The sequence below is a fragment of the Gymnodraco acuticeps genome, unplaced genomic scaffold, assembly GCF_902827175.1.
Source record: "Gymnodraco acuticeps unplaced genomic scaffold, fGymAcu1.1, whole genome shotgun sequence".
In the NCBI taxonomy this organism is placed as follows: domain Eukaryota; kingdom Metazoa; phylum Chordata; class Actinopteri; order Perciformes; family Bathydraconidae; genus Gymnodraco; species Gymnodraco acuticeps.
Window position 1 is genome coordinate 412,067 of NW_022989820.1, and position 27,917 is coordinate 439,983.

Below are 27,917 nucleotides of genomic sequence, written 5' to 3' on the forward strand. Positions count from 1 at the left end.
AAGACAAGTGGAGAGGAATGAAGTAATACATGAGAGCAGAGTCTGTTCCTCTCCTCCGTCCTTCAGTCTTCCTCTCCTCCTTTATGCATTTTCCTGCTTCATTCTCCTACTCCACGTAGCAGCTCTCAGCTATCCCTCTTCCAGATGTCAAGGTCCAATCTCTGCAACATCCACTGTGTCTGACACTGCTGAGGCACCATTAGGCAATGCAGGTACGGTAGCTGTTAAGTGAAATGCATGCATGCACACCGGCAGCTGTGTAAAAGTACCTCATCTTATTTTGATATCCCCTCCTGGATCAGTCTTACAGCCATTCTGCAGGTAGTGTCTTTTCCTTTTACACTGACAACATCCCAACCATCCCGTCTGCAGGTCGCTCCTTTTTAAGTTTGAGTGACGGCGAAAGCAGCGGAAAACTTTTATTGTTTTTCCCACCGCTTCCTCTTGGGAATGTAGCCAGTGTGAGCAGCAGCTCATAACGTATGCAGGTTTAAAATGGAGATTCAACAGTGTCTGCATCGTTATGTGCATATCAATATGACACTGTGTGCAGAGAAGAACAAGCTTAATTGCATTATGAGTAAGAAGCCAATTGAGCTCCGTAAAAAATGAAATAATTACAGAAGCTGGAAACTGAAGGAGGTAATGATTCCCTGCAGAAGCAACGGTGGTATAAAGCTAGAGATAATGAAACAGAAAAATAACGTGGACTACGACGGGCAAATGAGAAGGAAAGAGAGGGAGATAAACATGCAGATAGAGGGAGATAGCTGAGGACACACGGGAGGTATGGAAATGAGACGAGAGACCTGGGAAGATAGTGAGGGAAGGAAGTAAAACAAGTGATGCGAAGAGGAGAGGGGGGAGGACAGAGGAGGAAGGGGAGCAGCAGTGTGGGGAAGGGCTTTGAGGCGAGGGAGAGGGCTAACCGAGGGCCGTGTTTTACAAATTGCCATTTTAGAGGAACCAACGGAGGGATGAAGGGAAAAAAACAAATTCAACAACCACAGACCGGCTCCAGATGCACACAGCGAGAGATGTACTCGGGCTCCTCCAAACAGTGTATCATGCACATTTGAGTGAACACACAAACACAAATGATTCAGACGCAGGTGGACAGAGGCACACACACACTCGTCATTGTGTCTGTGAACTCATCCTTACCTCTCATCGATTCGCCGTGCTCACTGACCCCTGCACACACCGCATGTCAGCTCCCAGGAGATTGGCATGTTCTCTCCAGCTCTGACTCACTCAGAGGAGCGATGGTGGTGTGTCTCAGTCAGTTCTCCCATCAATTTCCAATTATCTTAACCTTATCCCAACCCTGAACATAACCCATTCATCTCTGTGACCGAAATGCATTCCTAACAAATGCCTTTACTCTAAACATTGAAACTGTATTTAGGAAAAACAGATTTCAAGATAAAAATGCTTGTTTTTTAGGCCCCTATCAAAATATGGTGTTCATCATTTGTAGAACATTTGTCGTCCATCATAACAAACGTACAGCTTCATAACTTTCAAAGAGTCAAGAGTTAAAACATGGTAACACGGTGTCCTCTGGCTTTCCAAAGCTATATTAGCCAAATCGTGATGGATTGAGACAGATGTGTCTTGACAGTGTGAGAGAAGTGTCACATGGTTTTGGCTCCCTTTGTACATGCAGAGTTTCAAAATGTGCCAGAGATGTCAAGGCCTGCTGCACAGTGTGATTGGATAGTTTGTCACCGTTGTAATAATGGCCTCTTCCTTAAATGAAAAAGAAAGGAGAAAGAATCGTGTCTTAAGTGCCTCATTTACTAGAATATGAAACTTTACATTTTATTATCTACTTCTGTTCTCATCCAGGTGCAGGAAGTGGTTAACCATCTCCTCACCGTGAAGTGTATACAGTGTGAAATGGGACATACGGTATGTGTTGAGGCATGATAACATTTCTTCCGAATACACAAATGAGTAGCTTGAATTCATGTTATTGTGTGCGGAGTCAATTTCACAGCTGTTTTGAAATATCTTCATATACATGTTCTGCTCATTCCTGCCTTATGTTCAGCCCCAACATCTGTTTCACAAAGAAGAGCAGTTCATTCCTTATTGAAATGCTCTTCCCCTTTGACTTACTTTGTACATAACTAACATGGTGCTTCCAACCCGAAAGCCATAACCCAAGCAAAAACTTTATATTAAATCATTTTCACAAACTTTTCTCCTTCTGAATGTGTAAGAATGAGAGTGTAGGCAAGGCACAGTCAGACTGTCTTCGTCCCCCTCTGTTAAGCCCTCCAGACCCACCAGGCGCTCACTCTGAAGCGTGTCCTTACAAACGCCTCGCTGACACTCCTTTCTCTCGGCCCTTATCCTTCCTCTTCCTGCTCCACGCTCTGGAGACACAGGACATCATAAAAGTCCCATCAGCGCAGCGCCACTTTTCTTCCCCACCCACCGTCCTTTCCTCCCGCCTCACAGAGTCACGGCTCCCCTTCAGTTCACTCTGGGCATTAGCAGGAAATGAGGAAGAAGACTGAAAAACTAACGGGAAAAATGTCCTCCTTTTGGCAATTTACGTCCAAGGAATGTCCTCCATCTCAGCAATTTACCTCCAATAACACTTTACATTTAGAAAGGCGTTATTGAGCTAAGGTTGATTTGTTTCAGGCAATGTTAAGTAGTGAAAGTGGTCGAGCCAAAGTCAATGCCTTCATTGTTTTTGGTACATTTTTTGGGCCTATGAGTGCTATGTCAATCAAGTATACAGTGTATACAAAAACACATATGTTTAACCCAGAGCACAGGCATTTGTGTATCCTGGATACAGAAACTGACAGGCTTTGTCCATGTGTAACATAGTATTATGTCTACTATAGGTGTAGTATGGGTGTAACATGGGTATTATGTGGTTGTAATATAGGTTTAATAATATATAAAATCTGCAAGTTATCTCACAAGATACAGAGTTGGAAAATAAGGTCATATTTTGAAAAGAAAAACATCAAATCAATTAATTTTCCAATGATGTGCTTGCTCATTTTAGGGTTAAACGTTGATATGCGTGGTGTTTCCTCTTCAGGCCTACAGTAGAAAGTGTGTTGAATTCATTCTCCTCCTCATAGTTCATTCTAAAATATTTGAACCTTCATAATTAGCATGAATTTTCCCTTGCAAGCAGTTTTTATTTGTGCTATAGTGCGTATAGCATATTAAGGCTGTTGGCAGTCGGTGTGCATATCTGTCTGTAAAGCAAAAAATGCTATCAAAGCTACAAAGTGCCACCAGTAGTCCACATTTTACTTTCTGTTTCTGTAAGAAGTACCATTTTGTTTGCTCAGCCAAGGAAATGAAGGAAAACAATTTCATCCACCTCGACAGTCGACAGTTTTTTGTTTTGATATGCAGATGAGACTCATTCATTAGAAACCATATCAGCTGTGCTACAGGACTGTATAACTGCTAAGGATAAATATAATAATAATATATATAAGGACCATAAAGTTCCTTCAAGCTTAACTAAAATAAAACAGTGCTGAGCCCAACTATTGATTATTTCAAAAATAATAAGTAGAAACTTCAATGGTGTTTTTGATTCGTAAAACTTTAAACATCAAGTCATTTCTGTTCCACTTTTCCATCTTAGAAATACGTCCAGACTGCAGCCTATTGTTCTTCAAATCACCTAATTGATTATATATGCTTTTCTCTCGCTTGGCTGTCTGCCCAGGCAGAAATTACATCTGGACCAGAATGCCACAGCGAGAGTTTTTATGCAGAATCCGCCGCGAGGCACATATTGTTCCTATTCTTGATTTTTGTGTCACTGAATGCTGGTGAAATGCAATGTTGATTTTGATGTTGAAAAGCCTGTATGTCTCTGCAATCAGGCCTTTGAACTCAACATACTGGACAAGTTTTACTGGCTGTATTTAGTCAAGTGGTTGGATCGGTGAGCCTTTGTTGTTGTGGCCCTCAGGATCTGAAGTAGCCTTCCAATATCTTCTCTATTACTAAAGGGTGTCTGAGCACCAATGTGTACAAGTGGCCCTTTATCAATGACTGTGCTTCACTGTGTGAAGTCTGTCCTTGCTGTTTGTTTGGCTTTATTGACTTGAGATGTGCTTCGTGACACAAGCTATATAAAGATGATACATGAATACATTCACAGTACAACAAATAGAAACCTTTATTATGAAATGAATGTACCTGAATTGTTTCATCGATAGGTAAGGGCATCAAAACGCTTTTATTTTAAAAACACACAATGTTTGTCTCTCAAGGTTGACAAGTTAGATGAAAGCTCTCGGGAAGAATAACACTTCACTGCTTCTTCAGCACTTTTCACTCTCACCGTGTTAGCCGCATTGATTTTATTTTCAGACCGCATCCATATTTCAGACACTACTTAATTCCCTCAAAAATATAGGCTGTTTTTCCACCTTTTAAATAAAGCTTCACATTGCCCTCATGCACAATGAGCTCATAGCCACAATGGAGTGAAATTGTCCTTTCAAAGAGAGGGACGCAGTGTTGTATTATTTGGAGTGTCATTCGGGTACTGTGAGAACTGTGTCACACTGTTTTGTCTCATGGTTTGACAAGAGCCTTCGCCATTCTGCTCTGTCAATATAGGGCAGATCCACCGGGGGAACTGGCTGAATACAGGAGAGTCTTTTGATGCAGAGACGTCCTCTGGGGCTTTCTGAATTCTGTTTGTGTAACAGAGACATGCTGTATTTGTGTGTGTGTGTGGGGGGTGGGGGTGTAAGGGTCAACAAAGACTGATGATAGTCTGATGTAATAAGACCCAATGAGGAGGATAAATAGAAGGGCGGCCCGACAGTCATATCAGCTTCGATTAATGTACAGAAGAGGAGCTCTATTGATGTTGTTATCGTGGTTAGTGGTAGTGGTTTGGACATGAGAGCCTGCTTGCATCTTTATATGGGTGTATGTGTGCTGAAGTATAAGTACACTGCTTCTGTCGTGTATCATTTCTTTCCATCTCCTCCAGTTTATCTGAAAATAATTTCAAGGTTATACAAAATGATCGAGTAATTTATATTTGTATATATCAGTTAACGTCAGATGATTAAACCACCATTTGCTCCTGTGGTTTTCAAACTGCTCTATTGATCTATATTGTAAGTCAGGCTGATTGTGTTCGTGCCCAGGGGCCCAACAGGGCAGGGAACACATATCAGCCTTTGTGCGAATTGACAGTAAGATTTCACATTGCAAAGGGCAAAAAGTATTTCTGACAAACTGAAGGAATATTCTCTTTGAAGTTATCAACAGAAGAAAACCATTGTGGCACCTTCAAAGGGTTGATTTGTGTTTGTCCCCTCAGGCTTTCCGTAGGATGGTTACAGGAGGTCTTTTGCTCTGTATGACACTGTGCAATATGGGCCCAAGAACAAATAAAGACGTCTGTGTGGTCACTCGACCTCCAAAAGATATGAAGAAAGGGGAGCCTTTTACACATCCATACCCAGGAGACCATCATCTCATAGGCCGTGTATGACTTAGAGCGACGCTGGTGCATAATCAGCAGCTCATTAGCATTCTATACCCATTCGTCTCTTCACTCTCCATTACCGGAACACTCTCTGAGCCGTCGCTTTGCAAAAGGACCCCATTTACTGTAAACAGAAGTGATCAGAGTCGCTTTGCCACAGGACCCACAACAACTTTGTCAATGAATATGCAGGGACATAAAAATATAGGGTTGTGCTTTTCTGTTTCTGTGGAGAAAAAACAGACAATTTACCCGTGCATATATCTCTGATTTTCCCAAGTTAGTAAAACAGTAGGTGATAAACTGACTTTATAGAGGCTCTGATTGTTGGTATGGGTAAACAACTCTGCAGAGTGTTGTTTATAGAGAACCGCAGTGACGCGTCCTAAAACCCGGAAGTAAACTCCTTCCGGTTCCTTCGTCAAAACGCAATGCAATTTCTCCATAGGATTTTGGAAAATAGCTCGAAATAAGGTCTGTGGTTGACACACATTTAAGAGACGGATCACGTTTTGTTCAGCCGGATAATATCCACATGTCTACCCTACTTTTATAATTTTCTAATCATAAATCTAGTCGCCAGAAGCAAAATGCTAACGTTATGCTATAAACGAACTACAGCAGGGTCGCTGCTTCAACGTCACGCCGACTTAAGATCCATATTCAAAACCACAGATTTAAAATGGTACAAGTTGAAGTGTTTGTTTTAACAGTTTGCAGGAGGCAGGTACTTGCTTTCAAGCAGAACAGGGCAAACAAACTTAGCGGGAGTGTCTACGTGTTCGGCGTAATGACGTACAACGTCCTCGACAACTTCTGTAGTCGTATTCAGCCACATGTTAACAACCATCGTTTTTCAGACACGTAAACTCTTCAAAAATCACCAGCGGGGTCACTGCTGATGTATTTAATGTCGTAGAACAAAACGTGATCCGTCTCTTCAATTTGTGTAAAACACAGACCTTATTTGGAGCTATTTTCCAAAATCCTATGGAGAAATAGCATTGCTTTTTGTCGAAGGAACCGGACCTGGTAAAAATGCTAACTTACTTCCGGGTTTTAGGACTGCGGTTCTCAATTGGCTGCAGTATTAGCAGATTGCCGTTATCTCGGCCTATGGCGTTTAGTTGGCCTCCATTGTGCAGCAATAGGCTGGACATTTGAAAGATAAGTATGGGAGCTGGAAAAGGGCGACAATGGAGGAGGGGAGAGATGATGAAAAAAAAGAGCGCTTTTGTTCGCTGTTATTTTACAGCTCACAATGACCTCAGTGTCTGACGAGTGTCATGGGAGAGAGGGATGAGCGGAGTTAGAGACAGAAGTGACAGATGATGCAGGATTGTAAACTGTAAATAATCCCAGTAGAGGGAGTCGAGAGGGGGCATAATGGAAAGGATGCCGAGGAAGGGAGGAGGAGTGGGAAGTCAATTATGCGGGGAATAGTGTATGTCAGAAATGTGTGGCCTCCTGAAAATGCAGCACTCTGCACGTGATGGCAGCGAAACATCCCATGATGACATTTAATCGAGATTTTCCAGGGAATAAATTGCATGTAATTATTTAGATTCCCCATCTGGGGTTATCATGCTGCATATTCCTTCCACTTGTTTGAATCTGCCCACTTACAAATTGTACTTAAATGCAATACATCGCTGCATTTGCACCCTCTCACACTCGAGTGCACACAAAGGCACACTTATCTCCCCTGCCTCCCTTTGTGTGTGTCCTGGCCTGGTGAACACACAGTAACTCACTCATGTTTGTGACAGTAGAAGTTGACACCCTTCCCATGAGCATCTTGTCACGATGAATGGCCCTCGGCACAATGAGAGATCGGCCCCTCCTGTCCTTCCGCTAACTGCATCCCTGCCGATACTCAGGACCCCTCGCCTAACCCCTTCTCCATTCCTTGAGTTGAATTCAAATCATGCAGCCTGCTTGATGAATCCATTGTTACCAAAGCACTTCACAGGGAGAGCTAAATGCGGGCTGAATTAATGGGGGCAAATAGCTTTCAAAAGGCAGCTCCTCTTCAGCCTCTCTCATTGCTCATGTTCATCCTTAACTCTGCTTCTTTCTTGTGTACCGTGTCTCCCACCACTCGTTCTGTTTTTGTTCTCCTCCCCCTAGGGTTAGGATAAATAATCTTTCTACCTCTTCCTTGTGTCTGTTGAAGATTCCTTCCATCTCTCTCTGACACCTTTCATATTTTCTGTGTTTTTATTTCTCTCCCACAGCCTCCCTCTCTCTGTCTCTCTGTGTTTTCCTTTCCTCTATCTGTCATCACAGATTACCTCTCCTCGGTCTCACCTTGTCAGCAGTGCTCTGTCTCTGTTCGCATATCTCCTTCAACAACCTCCATCTCTATTTGCATGCTCTTTTTCTTTGCCTCTCATACTCATCGGCCACTCCATACACTTCTCACTCCTCCAGTGTGTGTTGGGTGTCATGGTGACGCTTGTCTTGTCTCCGCAGGCAGCTTTCATCAGCGCTGGCCTTGGAGGAGCACACACACTCGCTGGCATGCACACACACACATCTTAAGATCCTGACACGAAGCAGCGGGGGGGTTGATCTCTTTGCGATAATTTTGGCCCCGGGGCTGTGACATTATCAAAGTGCTCTCTTCAACGTAGAACCCCTGTGTTGTTGTGTGTGTCCATGCTATGACACCACGCAGGGATGTTAGCTATTATATTTGCATTAGCACTCAGATTCCAGTGTATTAGAGTATGTCCTTGAGTGCTTTCATACAGTGTAGAATACCATCAGCCTTTTCTTTACATTTCATCTGTGTGTGGCTATTATGTGTCTGTCCTTGTGCTCCAATATAGGAGTCATCCATTTGAATTGTGGTTCCCTCTTTGTGTATATGTGTGTGTGTGTTTCCATTTTTAACCCCTTCCCTTTCCTGTCCTCTCTTTGAACCTTTCTCCAGTATTTTCCACAGCAACCACCGGACACAAGGACCATACCAATTAGATTCTAGGAAAACACACACACACACACACACACACACACACACACACACACATACACAAAGTGCACCATGTTTTCAAACGTTTCAGTTTTTAATGATTTTGAACCAAAAGCACCCAGAGTTTTATTGGGAGGAACACAGCAGATCACTTTTAACTGACATTCAGTTGGATGATATGCTCCCACGCATTCTAAAGTTGCACTGTTTGCCAGAGAAAATATAATAAATATAATTCACCGCAGTTTACAGCAAACCAAGGTCCTCCTGTCGCCAAAACAACGCTGAATACCGCTTCTGCTAATAGATGGAGAAGTGAAAATGAGGAGAAAAGGCAGGAGCTGCTGAATTAACTGTGGATCAGCCCTCCAAGACACGCTGGAAGTAATCAACAACAAGAAAATAAAAAAAACGTATTGGTTCTGCAAATGCTGTTTTAATATCCAGTATTCAAGAAGAGTTTTACCATTGTTTTTTTACATGTACTCCTGAAAAGGAAAATAATGAGTACCTAACAAGCATTTTTTTCTCACACATATGTAAGATGTGGACACTGTACACACACACACACACACACACACACACATACCCACATACCATGTATACATCACTTCAGGGGACATTACATTGACTTACATGCATTTCCTGGAGACTTATCCTAACCTTAACCATAACCAACACATGCCTAACCCTAACCAAGTCTTCACCCTAAAATTAATGATTCCCCTCATGGGGACCTCCATTTTGTCCCCATAAGGGAGGCGAGTTTACACGTGACTGTGTAGTCAGATGTAGGTCCCCACACGTATAGTAATGCTAGGCTACACACACACACACACACACACACACACACACACACACACACATGCAGGAGCACACTGGGGCATGAACACCTGTGAGATGAAGAGAACGGCATGAAAGGCAGATAATTGCGTCATGTGGAGGAGATGAAACACAGGACACAAAGATGGATAACAGAGTGAAACAGATTATGAATACCCAGCAAGAAGCAGAATGTGACAAACCGATAAGAAACGGCATGATGCGTGATGACATGAAGAAGGGCAGGGGAGTGAAGGAGGGAGTGGCAGCGAGAGGGAAAGGAGTCAAGGAGAGGTAGCATAATGGAGGAGGGAGGGGGGGACAGGAAGAGAGGGTATGGTATTGAACAAGATAGAAAAAAGAGGGGGATAGAGAGGAAGGGGGGTTGGTGAAGCGATGAGGCGAAAAAGCACAGCACACCAGGGAGAGGTAGAAGTGATGGAAGGGCCACAGCTGAGGCACAGGGGGAGAGAGAGGGGAGGGAGGGGAGGGGATGGAGTGACACACAAATCACGAGGTTCCTGCTGCCTGAAACGATGGCATGGTAACATATAACACAGTGTTTGACGGACCCATGAGCTCGTCACACTTGTGCACAAACATTTTATTGGAATTAGCCCTTACCCCTTGAATAAAAAGTGCTGCCAGGTCCAGAAATGTCTTTGTCACCAGCGTAACAAAAAATGCTAAGATTGTGTTTTCTTCCTCGACGTAGAAACACTGGAGTTTCCTGAGTAACTTAAAGATAACTTTGGGGTTTATGTCAGTTATTTGAACGTTGTTAAAGCCTCTAAATGCTACATTACCCATGAGCCTCAGCCACATCACAATGGGGGAATAAAACGCTTTAGCAAATATTTGTAAAAAGGACCTTAAGAGAAGGGCTATGGGAGTGACCTGACCTGGAAACAAATAACTACCATATATGAAGAATATATCCTAACGTTATCCACAATCCATTTTGCAGATTTAAACTGCTGAATGTATTATTACATTTCCTTAGTGTATTTTTAGGTGTCATGTTTAACTTCCATCTACTAGTTGTTCAAAAAACATAAAATATGGCTCATCAATTATCTGTTTCTCACCCAAATGAACATTTAGATTTGGTTTAAGTTGAACGTCTCACAATGCAAGTGTGTGCCTTTTGATATTTTGTGAAGCAGTTGCTCATCTTTGCCACTGAATATTGAACCTTGAGAGTTTTTATGCATATCCCCATCTGCTAGTCCCTTACCGTTGTCTTTGCAGAATATGAACAGAATGTGGTGCAAAGCTGAAATAACGGCAGAGAGAGAGGGAGAGTCAGACTGCTGAAAGGCACAGACAGAGGGAGGCTGGTAGTTTGCCAGAGGATTATCAGGCTGATTTACAGCAGATTTGCCCACACGGACAATTGGATCAAAGGCTTGATCGGGGCCAGTGGTCAGCCTAAATCTATCTGGTAGAGTGAGGGATTCAATTTCAGCTAACACTGTGAAGCTCTCCAAATCATGTCAAACACGTCTGATAATTATTACCCAACATCTGTACGGATCATGACCAAATCCTTTCCCGGATTTAGTCCCAACGGCAGATCCGACAGCAACCAGCGAGAGTTTATTATTCTGTGAGGTGAGGCTGATCCTCTGCTTCCATTGTTCTGATTCTGGTTCTGAGTAGAGGTCATATATTCAGTGTCACATGATCATTTTAGAGTAGATTGTCACTGGATAATGTTGTTTGTTTAAATGTGTGCCTCTCTTCTTTACATTTTTATATATAGAAATGTTGGATAAACCCCTTGAGATGCACCATCTCGGTTTCAAAGGGGTCCCGACAAAACGTCTTAGAGACATACATGAAGAAAATAACAGAAAGCAAAGCATGACAAACAGGGACAAACCATGTGCAGTCTGTCAGGTAAAATGCATGAAGTAATACATACAATCATTACAATTTGATACAGTAGTGTCTAATAGATCAGTTTCATCAATAACAAGAGCAGACCAGCTGAAAGTGAGATAATAATGCATGCTTCAACATACCCAATGATGCAAGGGATCTAATAGTAGCTGGTAGTGAGGTTTTCTCAATGGTGTGTTAAAACAGATGAAGATGCCATTTCTGCTGCATTTTTACTACGCTTGCAAAACAACTTGCAACAGACTGGAGAATTGCCTGCAAGAGAAAATGTATCACAGTAAAACACCAAGCCCTGATTTGGTCTTGTTATAGTTCTGTTTTATCATCATCTCATCGTGCCAGATTCCCCAGTTTGAGTGCTTTCATATCACTGCGCCACATTGTGCTTCGCTTACTGTCGATCACCGCTGACATCCAGAAGAAAGACAATTCTCCGGCGGGACGTAATCCCTCCCGAAACATGTTGCAACACAAACACTGTCACAATCACAAATATTATCACTGCCATGGTTTTCTTTTTATTTGAGGCATCTTTTTTTAGCAGGGATACAAAGCAACATTTCAAGATTTGACAAGAAAATGAAAAGGTCTTTGGTGGAATGTAAACTGAGGAAGGAATTGCACAAATATCTGTAACTTCTAAATGACACCGGTATTCATTTTATGTGAATTGCATATCATCCTTCTTTAATCTCTATAGGCCTCATGATAGAAAACACAGTTCCTTGCTTGTATCTGTTGCGTTAAATATAAAGAATAGGTTTGACAATCTTAGATAGGGAGGTGTAGAGCTGGCAAGAATGATGTTCGTGTACTTTAACATCAATAACTATATAAAAATAACATATATCAACTATATCAAAATAAAATAACACACAGAGGGAAGAGCTGGGCAGAGAGAGGATGGTTTGTTCTGGAGAAACTGAAGCCACTCTTCCCCTCCCCCCTCTCCTCTCCAATCGCAGTCGTTTTTCCCAGGGGAGCCTCTCACCTGATTGGCTGCCTGTCGGGGGCAGGCGACTCGGGTCCGGAGGTGAGCCCCCATTTCCTGATAGGTGGTTGCTAGGCGATGGATGTTAGTATTGATGTGGAGAAAGGACCAGCTGTAAAGGATTATTGTGCATAGTTACTATGTTCATGCCATGGGGGGGGGGGGGGGTGTGTGTGTGTGTGTGTGTGTGTGTGTCTGTGTGTGTGTGTGTGTGTGTGTGTGTGTGTGTGTGTGTGTGTGTGTGTGTGTGTGTGTGTGTGTGGTAGCCTCCTACAGGCAGAGCAGTGTAATGACTGTTATTAACCAACCAGGGTTAACTTAGGTCATTTAACTGGAACCCGTCCATCTATATCACACACACACACACACACACACACACACACACACACACACACACACACACACACACACACACACACACATAGAATGGAAACTGTGTATAAGCGTGCAGGCCCCACATAGAGCCTTATTAGGCCTGTTTGTGAGTGCTGCAGCTTAATTTAGCCCCCTGCTGGGGGTGTTATTCTCTTCATTAAAATTACCAACAGGTGTACTGGGATGCTCACATATAAAACGCCTGATAGCAGCAGTGTTAAACACATTAGTCATGCCAGTTGGGGTCCAATTCTTCTTCTTGTGGTGAGTCTTCTAAAAGGTCTCTAATTCCCCAAGTTCCCTCCAGCTACTCCACCACGTGCCGTTGAAGTGCAGCTGAATGAAGAGGTAAAATCTGGATGTATTTGTTTTCTAAAGAGGAGAGGTGTATGAAATTCAGGCTGGTTAATTGCTCCTTGTGCTAATTTGGTTGATCCCTCGGCTGCGGCTTTGCAGACTCTCCGTCCAATAAAGGGATGTGTGTGTGTGTGTGTGTGTGTGTGTGTGTGTGTGTGTGTGTGTGTGTGTGTGTGTGTGTGTGTGTGTGTGTGTGTGTGTGTGTGTGTGTGTGTGTGTGTGTGTGTGTGTGTGTGTGTGTATATGCGTGTTTGTGTGCATGTGTGTTGACTTAACTGTACACCGCACCGTGCACTATTGGCTTGTTAAAGCAGTTTGAGCCAGTGTTTTGCTTGTTAAAGGCAAACAGCACCCAGTAGCCCGCCCCACAATTAACGAGGGAAAGAAAATCTCTTCGATGGATTGATAAATGTTTTCTTTCAATTTTGCTCAAGAGGGATAAACTCTCAACCATTGGTCCACTGAGGGCCCTGTGTGATGTGTGAAGGTAGGGGGAAGACATTTGACAGCTTTTCACATGAATTGTAATCATTAAGCTCCTAATAATCAACCAAAGTCCAGTTGAAAAACAAATGGTTGGTTTGGAGACATTAGCCTTCGAGGTCTGCCAAGAGTGCATAATTGCAAACCTCTCTTCTTATTAAAAGTATGATTTTAATATATATATATATATATATTCCTGGACTTTGAGTCGTGGCTGAACCTGTCTCTGTGGTCCTGCCTGACTCTCGTCATGCTGCTTCCCTGATGGCTCCCACAGGATTGTTGACATCCTCGTGGATTCATCTTCTTATTACAGACACATGCATTTCCTAACATTTGGTCTACCTACGCTGTAAAATGTATTATCTCTTCGATTTACACACGGCATCTATTGCACGTCTGTCCGTCCTGGGAGAGGGATCCCTCCTCTGTTGCTCTCCCTGAGGTTTCTCCCATTTTTCCCTTTAAACTGTGGGTTTTCTCTGGAAGTTTTTCCTTGTACGATGTGAGGGTCTAAGGACAGAGGGTGTCGTTTTCTCATACTGATATTCTGCACAAACTGCTGTTGTATTTGTTGTAAAGTGTCCTTATTGTAAAGTATTTTTACTGTATGCACAGCACTCGACCAGATATTTCTACCTAATTACACCCATGCTGTTCTTCTGACAGACTGGTGTGTGTTTGTGTTGGGACAGGTGAATTGCTCAGTCCAGTTTAGGAGAGCAATCATACTTATAACTTAAGGCAGTCGTGGCGTATTGTAAATGAATAATCAGAGCCTGAGGGTAGTTAGAGCTGGAGGGCGAGGAGAAGAGTGAAGAGGAGGAAAGGGCTCATGAATAAAAACAACGCAGTGTCAGGGTCACTTGTGTGGAGGCAGTGATGGGCACCTTTAACATGCTTAGTACAGTACTGATGTATGTGGGCAGGGTGGCAGGTGGATAAATAAATAGTGGATGACGTATTTACCCAGAAGTAAGCTGCACATGGATTCCCTCGACAGAAAGCAATGGGATTTCTCCATAGGATTTTGGAAAATAGCTCGAAATAAGGTCTGAGGAAAACAAACCTGTTTGATAAATGCACGTTTTGTTCAGTCGGATAATATCCACATGTCTACCTTACTTTTATAATTTTCAAATCATAAATCTAATCGCCATAATCAAAATGCTAACGTTATGCTATAAACAAACTACAGCAGGGTCGCACGACTTCAACGTCACGCCAACTCAAGATCGATATTCAAACATACAGATTCAAAATGGTACAAGTTGAAGCGTTTGTTTTAACAGTTTGCAGGAGGCAGGTACTTGCTTTCAAGCAGAACAGGGGCAAACAAACTTAGCAGGAGTGTTTACGTGTTCGGTGTAATGACGTCCTCGACAACTTCTGTAGTCCTATTCAGCCACATGTTAACAACCATCGTTTTTCAGACACTTAAACTCTTCAAAACTCACCAGTGGGGTCACTGCTGATGTATTTAATGTCGTAGAACAAAACGTGATCCGTCTGTTCAATTTGTGTAAACACGGACCTTATTTCCAGCTATTTTCCAACATCCTATGGAGAAATCCCGTTGGCTCTGAGACGAGGGAACCGGTAGTGGGAAAATGCTAACTCACTTCCGGCAAAAGAAACTTTGAACACAAAGAATGTCACCCTTGTTATTCTCCTTGGAGGAAACATGAAAATAGAAAAATACCAAAGCCTCAAAAACAACAAGAATGGACGGAAAGGAATCAAATCAAAACCCATAAGACACTCGTGTTCCTGGGCCTGAGACAACAGTGGCAGAAAAGACGGATGGCAGAAAAGAGAGCGCGGTTATATAGCCTGAAGAAAAAGTGATACACTTTTTCTGATCCAATAAATCACTCTTTATTTTTCTACCAGCAATCTTCACTGTAATCCATTTAGCAAGCATTGCCTCCTAAATCACAATTAGTAGCCCCATCACGTGTGACAATGATGAGATAGTCATTTGTCTGCATTGATCATCGTTTGTCTGAAAGGATCATTTAAATGTGATGCAGGAAGCTAAAATGTGGGTGGATGCTCAAGGACTCTTTTATTTTCAGAGCACAAAGTGATAAAAAAGCAATTATGTAAATGCTATGATTAAACAGAAAACAAGTCAAACATATATAATATAGATATTTATACAGTAAGTACAGCGAGATTTAAAGGCTTTCATCCGCAAATAAAACCAACCAGTTAATTATTTTTCTGAAAAATATCAGTTAAGTGATGGAGAAAAATGGATGTATTAATTGATATTGAGAGACAATTGGCAGCAAGACAAAAAAGGAGACAAAGACGTAACATGAGGACGAATGATGTCAGAGTCACCTTGCAGAAACAGGAAGTGAGTGTCTCTGTGAGGTTCAGGTCTCACCAAAGAGAGGAGGACGGGATTGGAGACAATAATAGAAAGACTGATGAAAGAGGAGGAGCGTTTAGAGAGCTTTGACAGATTGTCATTAAGAAGGACAGCTGCCTTTTTCTGCAGTGATTTATAATATATAATCTACACACACACACACACGTAGATAAAGGCGTTCACGTATCCAAACACACAAACTCGCTTCACAATTCCATTTTTCACTTGTGCTCCTAACATTGAGATCTCAAGTTCAAATGAAAATGCACAACCTTATTTAATAACATGTTCAGTCAACATACACTTAAAAAAGCAATGAATACAAATCTTGGAAAATATGAGAGAAGCGGGGGATTTTAATTTCACAGTGCTCTGCAGCTGCTATTGTTTACAATGCAGAGGAACCAGTCATGTTCAGAATGTAGTCGCAATTCATTTAATTAGAAACGATATGTGAACTGTTACCGTAATTATTGGACCTAAAAAAGACACCACGAATGGCAAAGACAAGGGCAGCTTCAGGATCAAGTGAAACAGAAATGTTCTTCATCTTTCTGTGGGATTACAAGAGAGACCATTTCATTTGAATCAACACAACTGTCAAGTTATCTTCTGTAAAACCCACATGTGTGTTCATGCCGTGCTGCGTAGAAGTTGTTATTGATCCTCTCCATAGTGACTATAAAAGGTGTGTTTATAACATTAGAGGAACAGTTTAGTGGTGTGTTTGCCTACAAATGAAATAAACAGATGCATGTGGACATGTTTAAACACAAAAGTGCTTGTGGTTGCACAAACTTGGAGTAAGACACAACAAAAATGTCAACATTTGAGCCAAAATGTGCACTTATCCTGGGAATCTCCTTCATAAACGTGCGGAGATGAGAGGGGAAAAGAGAGAAACTGCAGAGGGGAAGAGAGAAAGAACTGGAGCTCCCAATGAGATCTGGTATCAGACAGTCAGAGATGCTTCTGTAGTCTCTTGCTTCAAGCTTTGTGTCAATTATCATGGACTTAAAATGCGGTTTGAATTTGGGCGAAAAGAGGCCGGAACAATCAATCAATCAATCAATGTTTATTTATATAGCCCAATATCACAAATGTTACATTTGTCTCAGTGGACTTCACAGTTTGTACAGAATATCAGTATGACAATACGACACCCTCTGTCCTTAGACCCTCACATCGTACAAGGAAAAACTTCCAGAGAAAACCCACAGTTTAAAGGGAAAAATGGGAGAAACCTCAGGGAGAGCAACAGAGGAGGGATCCCTCTCCCAGGACGGACAGACGTGCAATAGATGCCGTGTGTACATTGAAAAGATAATACATTTGCAACATAGGTAGTCCAAATGTTTGGAAATGCATGTGTGTATAATAGGAAGATGAATCCACCAGGATTTCCATCCAGGACTTATGATCCAGGACCACATTCCAAAAATCTCTCTCAAACACCTGTGTCAATGTGGACTACTCCAATTCAAGAAGTTATGTTCATCCAAGCAGTCGCTAAAAGGGCACAAAGAACGAACGCGTACATGTCAGCATGTACGCGTTCAATTACATAAGGAAACAGGATCTGTGGAAACACATTGAGGTAAATTACTAAAAAGAATAACTTTAGCACTTCATTTGACTAAATAAAACCGCCAAAGCCTCATTAGCCTTGCTGAAATTCAGAGATTGCTTCACGGACATACGGTGGAGATTGTATTAAGATAACCCAGCCGCAAATGTACACATATACTCATGTCACTGTGTCCACAACCATGCACACCCCATCCCAGAGCCAGACAGGCGTGAACAAACTAATTGAACACACTCTCTTCCTCTGACTCCTGCAAGTCCATATAAGAGTGAATAATCGAGCTGACATACCTACAGTGTATTAACATACTGTAGCTTTAATATGCAGGGAGAGAGAAAACAGAGCAGGATGAAGGATGGTGAGGGAGAGGGAGACAGCGATGGGGGAGGGAGGGGGGGGGAAATGAGATGAAAAACAGAGGAATGGGAACAAATGAGAGGGAGAGAATGAAAGGCATGGAAGTGGGGGAGATAGAAGTGTGTGAGTGATAGGGAAGCAGTGGAGCAAATCAAAGTAAAATTAAGTGCATTTACATATTTAGATGAGCGCTTCTAGTCAGCCTGTCTAATTATTTCATCTCCATTTTTCATTTGCACGCTGCTCAATCCAGAAGCAGCAGGCCGTGAGGAAAGTTTCCCTCTCTCCCCCCTCACCATTACTTTATCACACTCACACTTGTCCCCTCTCACTCTCCAAACCCTTGCAGCAGCCTTTCGTTATCCGGGTCATTACCATACACTTTTTGTCCATTCGCACTTGTTCTGCATATATCCCTTACCTCTCCTGCTCCTGATGTCTCTCCCCATCTTTTATGCATACACCAAAACCGCCCCACGTGTGTCCAGAAATGGGTGTGTGTGTGTGAAGGATCAATGCTAATGCTCTTTCTACCACCATGTTTTATGCATTGTGTTGTCCTGGTGAAGATAACTGTGTGTGTGTGTGTGTGTGTGTGTGTGTGTGGTGTGTGTGTGTGTGTGGTGTGTGTGTGTTGTGTGTGTGGTGTGTGTGTGTGTGTGTGTGTGTGTGTGTGGTGTGTGTGTGTGTGTGTGTGTGTGTGTGTGTGTGTGTGTGGTGTGTGTGTGTGTGTGTGTGTGGTGTGTGTGTGTGTGTGTGTGTGTGTGTGTGTGTGTGTGTGTGTGTGGTGTGTGTGTGTGTGTGTGTGTGTGTGTGTGTGTGTGTGTGTGTGTGTGTGTGTGTGTGTGTGTGTGTGTGTGTGTGTGTGTGTGTGTGTGTGTGTGTGTGTGTGTGTGTGTGTGTGTGTGTGTGTGTGTGTGTGTAGCGTGTAGCGTGTAGCGACCCACTGTTAAACCTTTCAAATTAGCATGAACCATGTCAGGAGCAGCCAAGCCACGTTAACCTTCTATCACTGATTTCCCCCCTTCTCTTCATGCCATTCTTCACACTCCATAAATCTGTCTCTCTCCTCGCTCTCACACTCTTCCCTTCCCTCCTCACCTCTGTCTCCTTCCCTCTCCCTGCTGCTTATCACTTTGTTTGCATCTCCATTCTCTCTACATTACTTCCCCTTGTTCCTATAAATGTCCCCCTCCTTCTCCACCCACACTCATCAGCACAATCTATTAGCTTGTGCGCGCGCGTGTGTTTTTGTTTATGTGAGCCTGTGTGTTTTCCAGCAATCGTTTGTGTGCAATAGTGTGTCTGTTTGTGGGGCACGTACTTCAGTGTGAGCGTGCGCACACATGCATGCGCGTGTGTCTGCTGGCATAAAAGGTTGTTATGTGCTTTAGGTGTTAATTGGCTGAGGAGCTTCGTTAATATTCTCCTTGCGAGCCTGCTCGTCAGGAACAGAGCCGGCAAACTGATGAGTGTGTGATTTTCCTCCAGAGAGAGAGAGAAGGAACCACAGGGGGAAAGAGTAACAAGAGTGACTTCAGTTCAAAGACCCTCTGTAAGGTCAGAGTGAGAGAAGAGTAGAGCAAGAATTAGGAAAAAGCACCAGAGGCGGAGAGACAGGAGGGAAGGGAGGGGTTGGGAAAGCAACAGAGAGAAAGACAAGGACGGAGGGGGGAAAGAGAGATGTGATAACAAGCCATAAAGGGTTCCATTGAGGCACTGGGTGAAAGGAAAGATGATATCATGCGAGGGAGAAATTATCCCTTTGTTAGGCGTTTGTGAATTGGCAGAATGGGGGCAAGGCAATTGGCAGAGAACCCCCCAGCAAGGTGGCACCCACCCTAAGCTACGACAACACCCTGCTAACCTGCTTCCTCTACACCTAACTGTACAAGCCGTCCTCCTCCATCAAACACAAGAAGCTGCTGCTTTGACAAGTTGATCTGAACATCAATTACACATCCACCTGGAAAGGAAAGAGCAAGATGTTGAACGGGGGGTGCATATATATAGGCACAGTCGCACAACAGCGAACAAAAGAGCTTTCCACGCGTGTAACTCATGCACAGGGAGCAGAAAGGTAGAGACATGCACCGCAGCGGAGGACACAGTGAGTGGAGAGTCTTGGCCTGTCACTGGGAGGTATGATGACACACAGATAATGGGTGTTGCTCCCAGCAGGTCACTGTGAAGCATGTGGCTCGCAGCACACACAGAAACACTCATTAGGAGGCTCATGCTGTACCTTCTCTACTTGGCAGGTAACACTGTTTGCATTTATCTTACTGAATAAGGGATGGCTGAGCTTAGCGTTCTGTTGCATCCCAATGGGGGGCATTGCATGGTTCTGCATAATGTAATATGCCTGTAATGCCTTCTCATACATGTCTTCCTAGGAAAGAATGTATGAGAATAGCAAGAGTACAGTAAAGTGTCATGTCTGCATTACAAAGCTTTCAGCCTTGTCGGACTATATGCTTAGCCTCGTTTCCTGCTGTTCTCTTTATCTTGGCGAATGAGGATACCTGCAGCTACCTATAATCACTGACTGCTAGTGTGACAGATGTTATTCACCCTAGCAATAACTTTTCTGGAGCCCTTTTCCCACATAAGCAGAAGTATCTACCCATGTTTTGTTATTTTCTGTTCAAGCTAAAAGGCACAATGTCAACGATTTTGTCCCTGATGTGTCGCAGTGGCTTTGACTCAATATAATTCCTGCTGTGCTCCGCATTAGTCATTCACAATTCAACCCTGTCAAAATACATATACTAATTTGCTTTGCCAATTACGTTTTGTGGGGAAAGTAATTGCTGTGGTGATTACATTTAGTGGCAATGTTTTCCAGTCCAGGAGGTTTGACTGTCTTAAACAGCACAGAAGTCACATGGGGGAAGGTAGGGTCGACGGTTGCAGAGCAGAGGGACTTTGACACATGGAGATGAGGGTTTTACTTCTGTTTAGAAAATGTGATTTGGTTTTGTGGTATATGGATAGCTTTAATATAAATCTGATTGCATGCCTGGAAAGAAATAAGCTCATTTGTGCCAAGTTGGTTAATTTCCAGACACTATCTTGTTTGAACAATTAGCAGGAGTTATGTTTTTGACCTGAAAGTCTCAAAACCTTTTCCCCACTGACACAAAAGAGGATTATTCCCCAGCATTTGATGTGAGGAGACAAATGGCACCTCTTACTCATATTATGTATGGCCCCAAGATGGAAACATTTCAGTTGTTTCTTCCGGATGAAATCATGTTTCACATATCTGGTGTTTACTGAATATCTGCTCTATCTGATAAAGCAAATTCATGACTGATAGTTCAACGAAAAGCATTTCTATTTAAGCATTGAGCTTTAATTAGCTCCATCCTCCTTGAACAGAACTGTCACATGAGTGTTTTGTTCTGATACGCCTGCTTGATTATTTGCTAGAATAATTTGCTAGAATTTACTAGAATTGTCCCCTTAAGTGCACAGTTAATGCAGGGTAAATGTGTATTGGGGATGAGCCTAATAGGATGTCCACAATGGGTATTATGGCAGCTTTATTGTATTTTCTTCCACACTGTAAAACCAGTGAAGGGACACTGCCAAGTCTCCTAGTTTCCTGTAGAAAAAGGTGGTATGTACGCAGGCTTATATCACACTGCCTGCTTATATATTCACATCCAAACAATGTGATTTCTTAGGAATTCAAATGTCTGTTTGGGATTCTTGTTATCCTGTCATGATGTGACATATTGACTTGTATTTATTTGCCAAGCTCCACTGTCAACAGACTGTGGAAAATAAAGAAAATTAAAACGTTGTAATCCCGTGTGGTGTGAAGGAAGACGATTGGTGTCAGCCGAAATGTACCCAAATGATTCGGCCACATTGATCCCTGTGCCCAGGAGCATGAGGTGAACAGGAAGTAGCCTGAGCCCAGCCTTTAGAAAATGCAGTCACTGATAGTGTTCATAGATCGAGGAGCTGTGACTTTTCTAATTAGAGAGTTCAGAGCGAACCCAGTTGGATTAGCTTGGCTCTAGGCCAGCTATTAACACCCAGTCAGACAAACAAGAAATCAGAAAGAAGAGAGGGGAAGGAGAGCAGAATGGCAAGGAGGGGCTAAACATACCAATCGTTATGTGAGTGCACTTAAACCAGGGTCAAATTACTTGTTGTTTTAAGAAAAAGTGGCTTATAATTTGGTAGTTCTGATGTTCTCATTATAGTGTGTCCAAAATCAAGAACATTGTTTTTTCAGTATCTTGATTACACTGAGAGACAATGCGGACAGTGAAGATAATACATTCCTGTGAGTGTTAAAACTTTGTGGTAGTCTGGGACTTAGTGGCAGACTAATAAAACCAACGTTATAAAAGAAAACTTTGAACTACTGTTTGAATTGAACTCGTAATATACACAATCTATATTCATGCCCATTTATATGTATGAGTCGCCATGCCCACGTTAATTCAACTAAATACTTGGATGTTCACTTGTGCTGAAACACCCTGGAGGACATGTTCGTTTGATTTATCTTTACCTTTCAGGAACATCTGCCCTCCTTCCCACTTTGCCAGCTAATAAACCCTCGAGATTGCCGCCTACACAGACACATATACATATAACCCCCACAACACTCGAACGCACACACTGCACACACATTCTCCCAACCCACTCTCCCGCACAACCTCAAGGGAGACATACGTAATAAATTCAACACTTCCGCTTACCCAAGAAGTGCCTTAAGGACAAAGAGAAATTTAATCTTGGATAAGCCTCCCGATAGAATCTCTGCATTAGCCCTCTGCTGCTGGTTCTCAGCTATCCCATCAACCCGCACCTCCCACACCTTGGCCCGATTCCCTCGCATCTCTCCTCCTCTACGCTGCTTGTTTATGTTTTCCCTTCAAATTTCCTCTCCTCCCTTACGACTCTCAAACACCACTTTTCACTTTCCTCTCCTTTGTCATTCGTCTTTAGTTGCACTCTTATTGCACTTTGAACTTTGAGACTCTCTTCTTCCACTTATTTTCCATACTTTCCCAGCAGCCTCCCATCTATTCTCAGCTGGGGAACATATCTATATTTCTGTTCCTCTCCCATGTCGGAGCGCTTTAATACCAATGGTATTAAATGCTGGCACGACCTCCTTGGCATTCTTAAGCAGGCAGGGATCCTTGTAAGGCTGTTTGAGTGCTTAATATTTTCAGCACGCCGCTGACTTAAGCCCCTTAAGTGCTTTGGCAACACTTATTCCACGGTGGCACCAATGAAGCCCATTAAAAATGTGATTTGGATGAGAGAGAGAGGAAGAGAGGATGGGGGACACCATTTGCCATTACCTCCCTACTTCCGCACACACTGCGACAAAAACAAATACACCCATCAGGGGGTAGCCCACACAGGGACTCTGACACACAACTACACACACACATTCCCCAGTAGTGCGATGTTTTCTTGTTTTTCTTTTGGCCTGTAATTATGCCCTTTGTTACTCTATAAAGCACTTTGTGATGACCCTATTTGGTTAAAAGCGCTTGATAAATAAATTGGCTTTATTTGACTTGATAATAGGGAGCAGCATGTTTCAAATTGAATGCATAAAGATGTTTGTAAATATAGCGTGTGGCAGATTAGGACTCATAGTTTATGATCAGTTGATTAAGAACAAGCAGAGGTGCAATTACCAGCAAGAGTGTGTTGCCTTTCACATTTTACAAGACAATGAAAGTCACAGACACAGAGTCTACTGTCGTTAGCCTCCACCATTGGCTTTGCATTGCCACTTTTATTGCCAATAGCAGTAATGTTACTACATGTGGCAATGATCACAAACAAAGGAATAGCATTATGCCCAGTGTGGGGATGCAACATATACTGACAGGTTGGTCTAGCTCTTAGCAATGATTTCTGTTTCATCAGTGTAAAAATATGGAGGTGATATATTTTATTGAGCCAGGTTCACATCAGCATAATTCATAACACAGTCACGTTCATTTTCGCTGTATCCACTTCCACTTTGAATCACAAATGTCACACATAAATATGTACAAAGTCCTTGTCAGCAGACAGCCGCGCGCATCCCTACAGCCGTACAAATGGCCGTTTAGCATAAAGAGCACTATGATGCCTCTGTGTGCATGGATAAATTAATGGGCAGTAGCTAGTGAAAAGGGCCAAACAGACAGCGAAATGTACACTCTGCTTCAGTCAGCACTGGACAGACGAGCACATTCAGGGACACACGCCACCACTGTTTGTTGACCTGAAAGAGGACCATTGTCACTGCTTCCAACCACACACACACTCATCTCTAACCTTCACAAAATAGTATGCAAAATATGCAGACACTGATCCCACATTGACACACACACACATACTAAGCAAGGGGAGGGTGGCCAGGGTTATATAAACAAGTGTCAGACAGAAAACGGATAGACAGACGGATGTGATCAACACACTACCACTTTTGGGATTCTAGCTATTTTTATAGATCAACAGGAAAGAATCGAAGCGAAAGGAGAACACACTTTAAGGAACTAACAAGCCTGTACGGATTGACGGGAGGACTGGAGGAAGCGGAGAGAGGAAGAGGGTAGAATGGATAAACCAAACACAATTTGAGGGGTGAATTTGAACAAGTGACTTTTTTTTGCAGTCGATCTGCTGCCAGGCCTCAGACCTGCTAGACTCGAGTTTCTGGTGTTCACCAACTCACAGTCATTTTCTCAGCGCCAGCCAGTTGACCGGTGAAGTCAGCGCTGTCGGGAAGATTGGTGATGATCCACTTTCTGCCTCGCCAGAAGTGTCTGGGCCATCGCCGTTAGAGCTCCTTGTGTGTGCAGTGGCACAGACAGTGAGTGTGTAGTAATCCTAAGGATGACACCCGCACTTTACTCCATCAGATAGCGCTCAGTGAGGTGTGCGGTGAAGCTCATCACGCTTTGTCTCTTCACTACAAACACACATATTTAACAAATATACAAACACACCGACGATGCATTGGATCCTGACAATCAGAGGAGCTCTGTCCGGACCTTAAACACAGCAGACTTTCAGATCAGTGTGTATGAGTGTGTGTGTGTGTATCTGGAGAGCACCCGGTGGAGCATGTTCGAAAGGGAGAGTAAGGCAGGTGGATGCTGCGCGATTCCACTTTTTGATAGGCTGTGATTATTCTGAGGAGTCTAGAATTATGTAAAATCACTGTCCATTTACGCTACAGTGTGTACATGATAGCATATCAAAAATAATTCTCTCATTCAAGCAAATAATGGTAGATGCCTTGTGTGAGTAATGCGCAAGTCTCTGGGGTAAAGTAGCAGACTGAAATGTGTAATATTTGAAACTAAAGCGTCTGACTGCTGTGTGCTCCTAGCAGGTTGGTTATTCTACACACGGCAAGCATTTCCACTCTCTGTCTTTATAGCGCGGTACTCGAGCTCAATGGATTTTATTTAACCTTAGCTATCTCCAGATGAGTTGTAGTGAGATAGTGTTTCTCTCCAGAGGCCTGGCCGGTTTGGTTATAGCTCAAAGGGAACATTGACTCCTGCCCGCCGATTTGTCGAGTGAGAAGTGCGGGAAACCCTGTTTTACTATACAATACAATACAATGTCTTCAAGAGTGAACAATGTTGCCCTATATTTCTCTGTCTCTCCTTGAGGGCATGGCAATGTAGGTAGCTCTATTTCAAAAGTTAGCACTCAGTCAACATCAGTAGAAATACACTTGACTCAGCCTGTATCCGACTGAAATATTGTATTATTGATGTTTTCTTTTCCTTAGAGCAGTGCGGTTTGACCTACACGAGACAAGCAATCTGTTGTTGTGGTTAATTGTGAAGGGCGCTGAACTAGCTTAGCTCCAACTTTGACACTGCAGTGTAGCCCACACTTACTGATGAGCTAATTAAGTTGTCCCTCATTTGGTTGAATATCACAGCTGACATTACTGAATTCCCTCTCTGGTATAGAGCATAGTATTTCATGTCTGCTTTGGTCACATTTGGTATTGTTTTTTGTGGTTTATTGATCTAAGGCACCAGTCTCAGGAGGCTCAGAGCACTGTGGTAGAAACATAGGTAGCCTAGCAGTGTTTGCTTTGTTGTTGTTTTGCTTTGATGGAACTGAGCAGCTTCTGCACTGTATTGGTTTAAGACAATTCATGTCACACGTTATATCTAAGCAGCACAAGGTGCTAAAGTCAACAGTGGTACTCTCTGTTGCTCTATGCTTTTCACTGTGTGCATTGTGATACAGTGTCTAAATCGCTAGCTCTGTTAGCGCCCTGAGCTCTAGCCAAGTGTCTAGTGGATTGCGTGCAAGCCCTGGCTACAGTTCATTTCTACGTGACTTAGCATCTAAAGCAGTTTCTTTGCATGTGTTGTGTTCCAGCACATAAGAGTCCTTTCTTTAAGTGTCCTCAAACAACAACTTCTGTCTGATTGTAATGCAGTAAAGCTGGGCAGTTAGTCTGTGCACGTGTCTGCAGCATTACAGTTGAGGACATACACAGTGTTAGTGTGTGTGTGTGTGTGTTTGTTTGTGGACTAGCTTGTCTTTAGCAGTGCATGCAGGGTCACAGAGGAGCCATTGATCAAACGTGCACATCCACATACACACACTTCTAAATACACAATGAGGCCTGTCCGGAGCTCTGTCCTCTGTCGCCTCCTCCCTACCCCCTTCTCTCCGGCCCTACGCAGCCTGGTCCTGGTCCTGCTCTGCCTTACTCGTAAGTCATGCACGCATCAACACACACATGTGCACACCTATACAGATGTAATGAGTCGTGCAGTATCGATTCTAAAAGTGTCATCAAACCCCAAATAAGTCAGGGAGAACAAGCACATATTGTAATGTTCACATGCACACACTCGTATCAGGAAGTGGCAATTTAGTGTTAGTAAGCTCCTTGTTCATTTTAATTTAAACTCCCTGCAGATATATCTCTAAGTGTTGTAATACGATGCCTCCGTTATATGAAAAAGGAACACATCTGTGTATACGCTACTACCGTAATTGGTGTAAATTGATACAGAATGAGATCCAGTGAATGCCAAGCACATGACCAAGGGAGGAAAAGCTTGGGATGCATTGACGAAATTAGAGCTTCAAATGAATTGTTTAAAATGCTGATAATTAAGTTAGAATTGGTCATTAAGACTAAGAAAAGAGAGAATTGGAAGACAGGAGCATATGCCCAGGAGGGGGTGATACCAGGGATTGGACCAAAAAGCAGTTACAAATGAAAACAGAGAGTAAGAGAGATATTATAGTTATTCTCAGCCCTCGTTTGAAGAACATCATAAAAGAAAGTTGAACCCCAGCGGGAGAGATAATGAACGAAATGGAGTGGTTGTCGAGGAGAAAGAGAATGGGTGTAAAAAGTTCAGTGCAAGACACCAATATATATTGAAAGAGAGAAAGACAGACACTAAGGAAAGAATGATCTGGTAATATAGAAACTTGCACTGTAGATGTGAGGGAGCAGCAGAGGCAGCAAAAGAGAAATATCGAGACAGAGATGGAGAACAACACCGTCTCTGTGTGTGCAAGAACGACAGAGATGGAGAGGACGGATACGGAGATAAAACAACAGACTGGGTCTCAAATAAAAAACTACATTAGGTCGAGATGTGAAACCAAGAGTCATAAGAGTGATTGAAGACAAGGAAGAGATAGAGAGAAAAAGTGTTACATGAGTCGGGATCAGAGGCAGAGTTGCTATTAATACTTCCTGCCATTATTTTTATTTTGCATCTAATACAGGGAGATGTTTTTCCCCTCTGCTCAACAAGTGCTGTGCTGCTGTGCACAGTACCTCCCCTTCTGTGCCAGCCAAAATCTCAATTTTCTTTTGCATATTAGATCAACAGAAGGACATTGTGTTTTGTGGGATGTTTAGGGGGATGCTGTGCGGGGGTGACAATGGGGGAGTGAGGGATAAAAGAAAGAGTTTGTGTTTTGGCAGTCAGCGTGGTTATGTAATTCATGCCAGTAGGGCAGTTTTATGCTAGGCCTTTAATGTGCATACACATAAACTCCCTTTCAGCATAGAATCACACACACTTTTGCTTTTGAGTGCACGCACATGCCCGTACATTTCCTCTCTCCCATACACACATTCATTGGCATCACACACAGATACACACAAAAGGGAAGGAAGCCATGTGG

At 42.9% G+C, this 27,917-nt stretch overlaps 1 protein-coding gene across 5 annotated transcripts in view; it reads left to right on the plus strand.

Annotated features, from left to right (window-relative positions):
- The window catches only part of cadm4 (cell adhesion molecule 4), a 165,341-nt gene that overhangs the window by 98,789 nt on the left and 38,635 nt on the right, over nt 1-27,917 (plus strand). The window contains exon 1 of one of the 5 annotated variants that reach the window (XM_034233391.1): nt 24,169-26,475. The exons of 1 other annotated variant lie outside the window; for it this stretch is intronic. In XM_034233391.1, the coding sequence (XP_034089282.1) occupies nt 26,379-26,475 (97 nt within the window). In that variant the 5' untranslated portion in view covers nt 24,169-26,378. Of the gene's footprint in view, nt 1-24,168; nt 26,476-27,917 lie in introns of those variants that run through there. 3 more of the 5 variants (XM_034233379.1, XM_034233400.1, XM_034233395.1) reach the window with 3 other exon arrangements.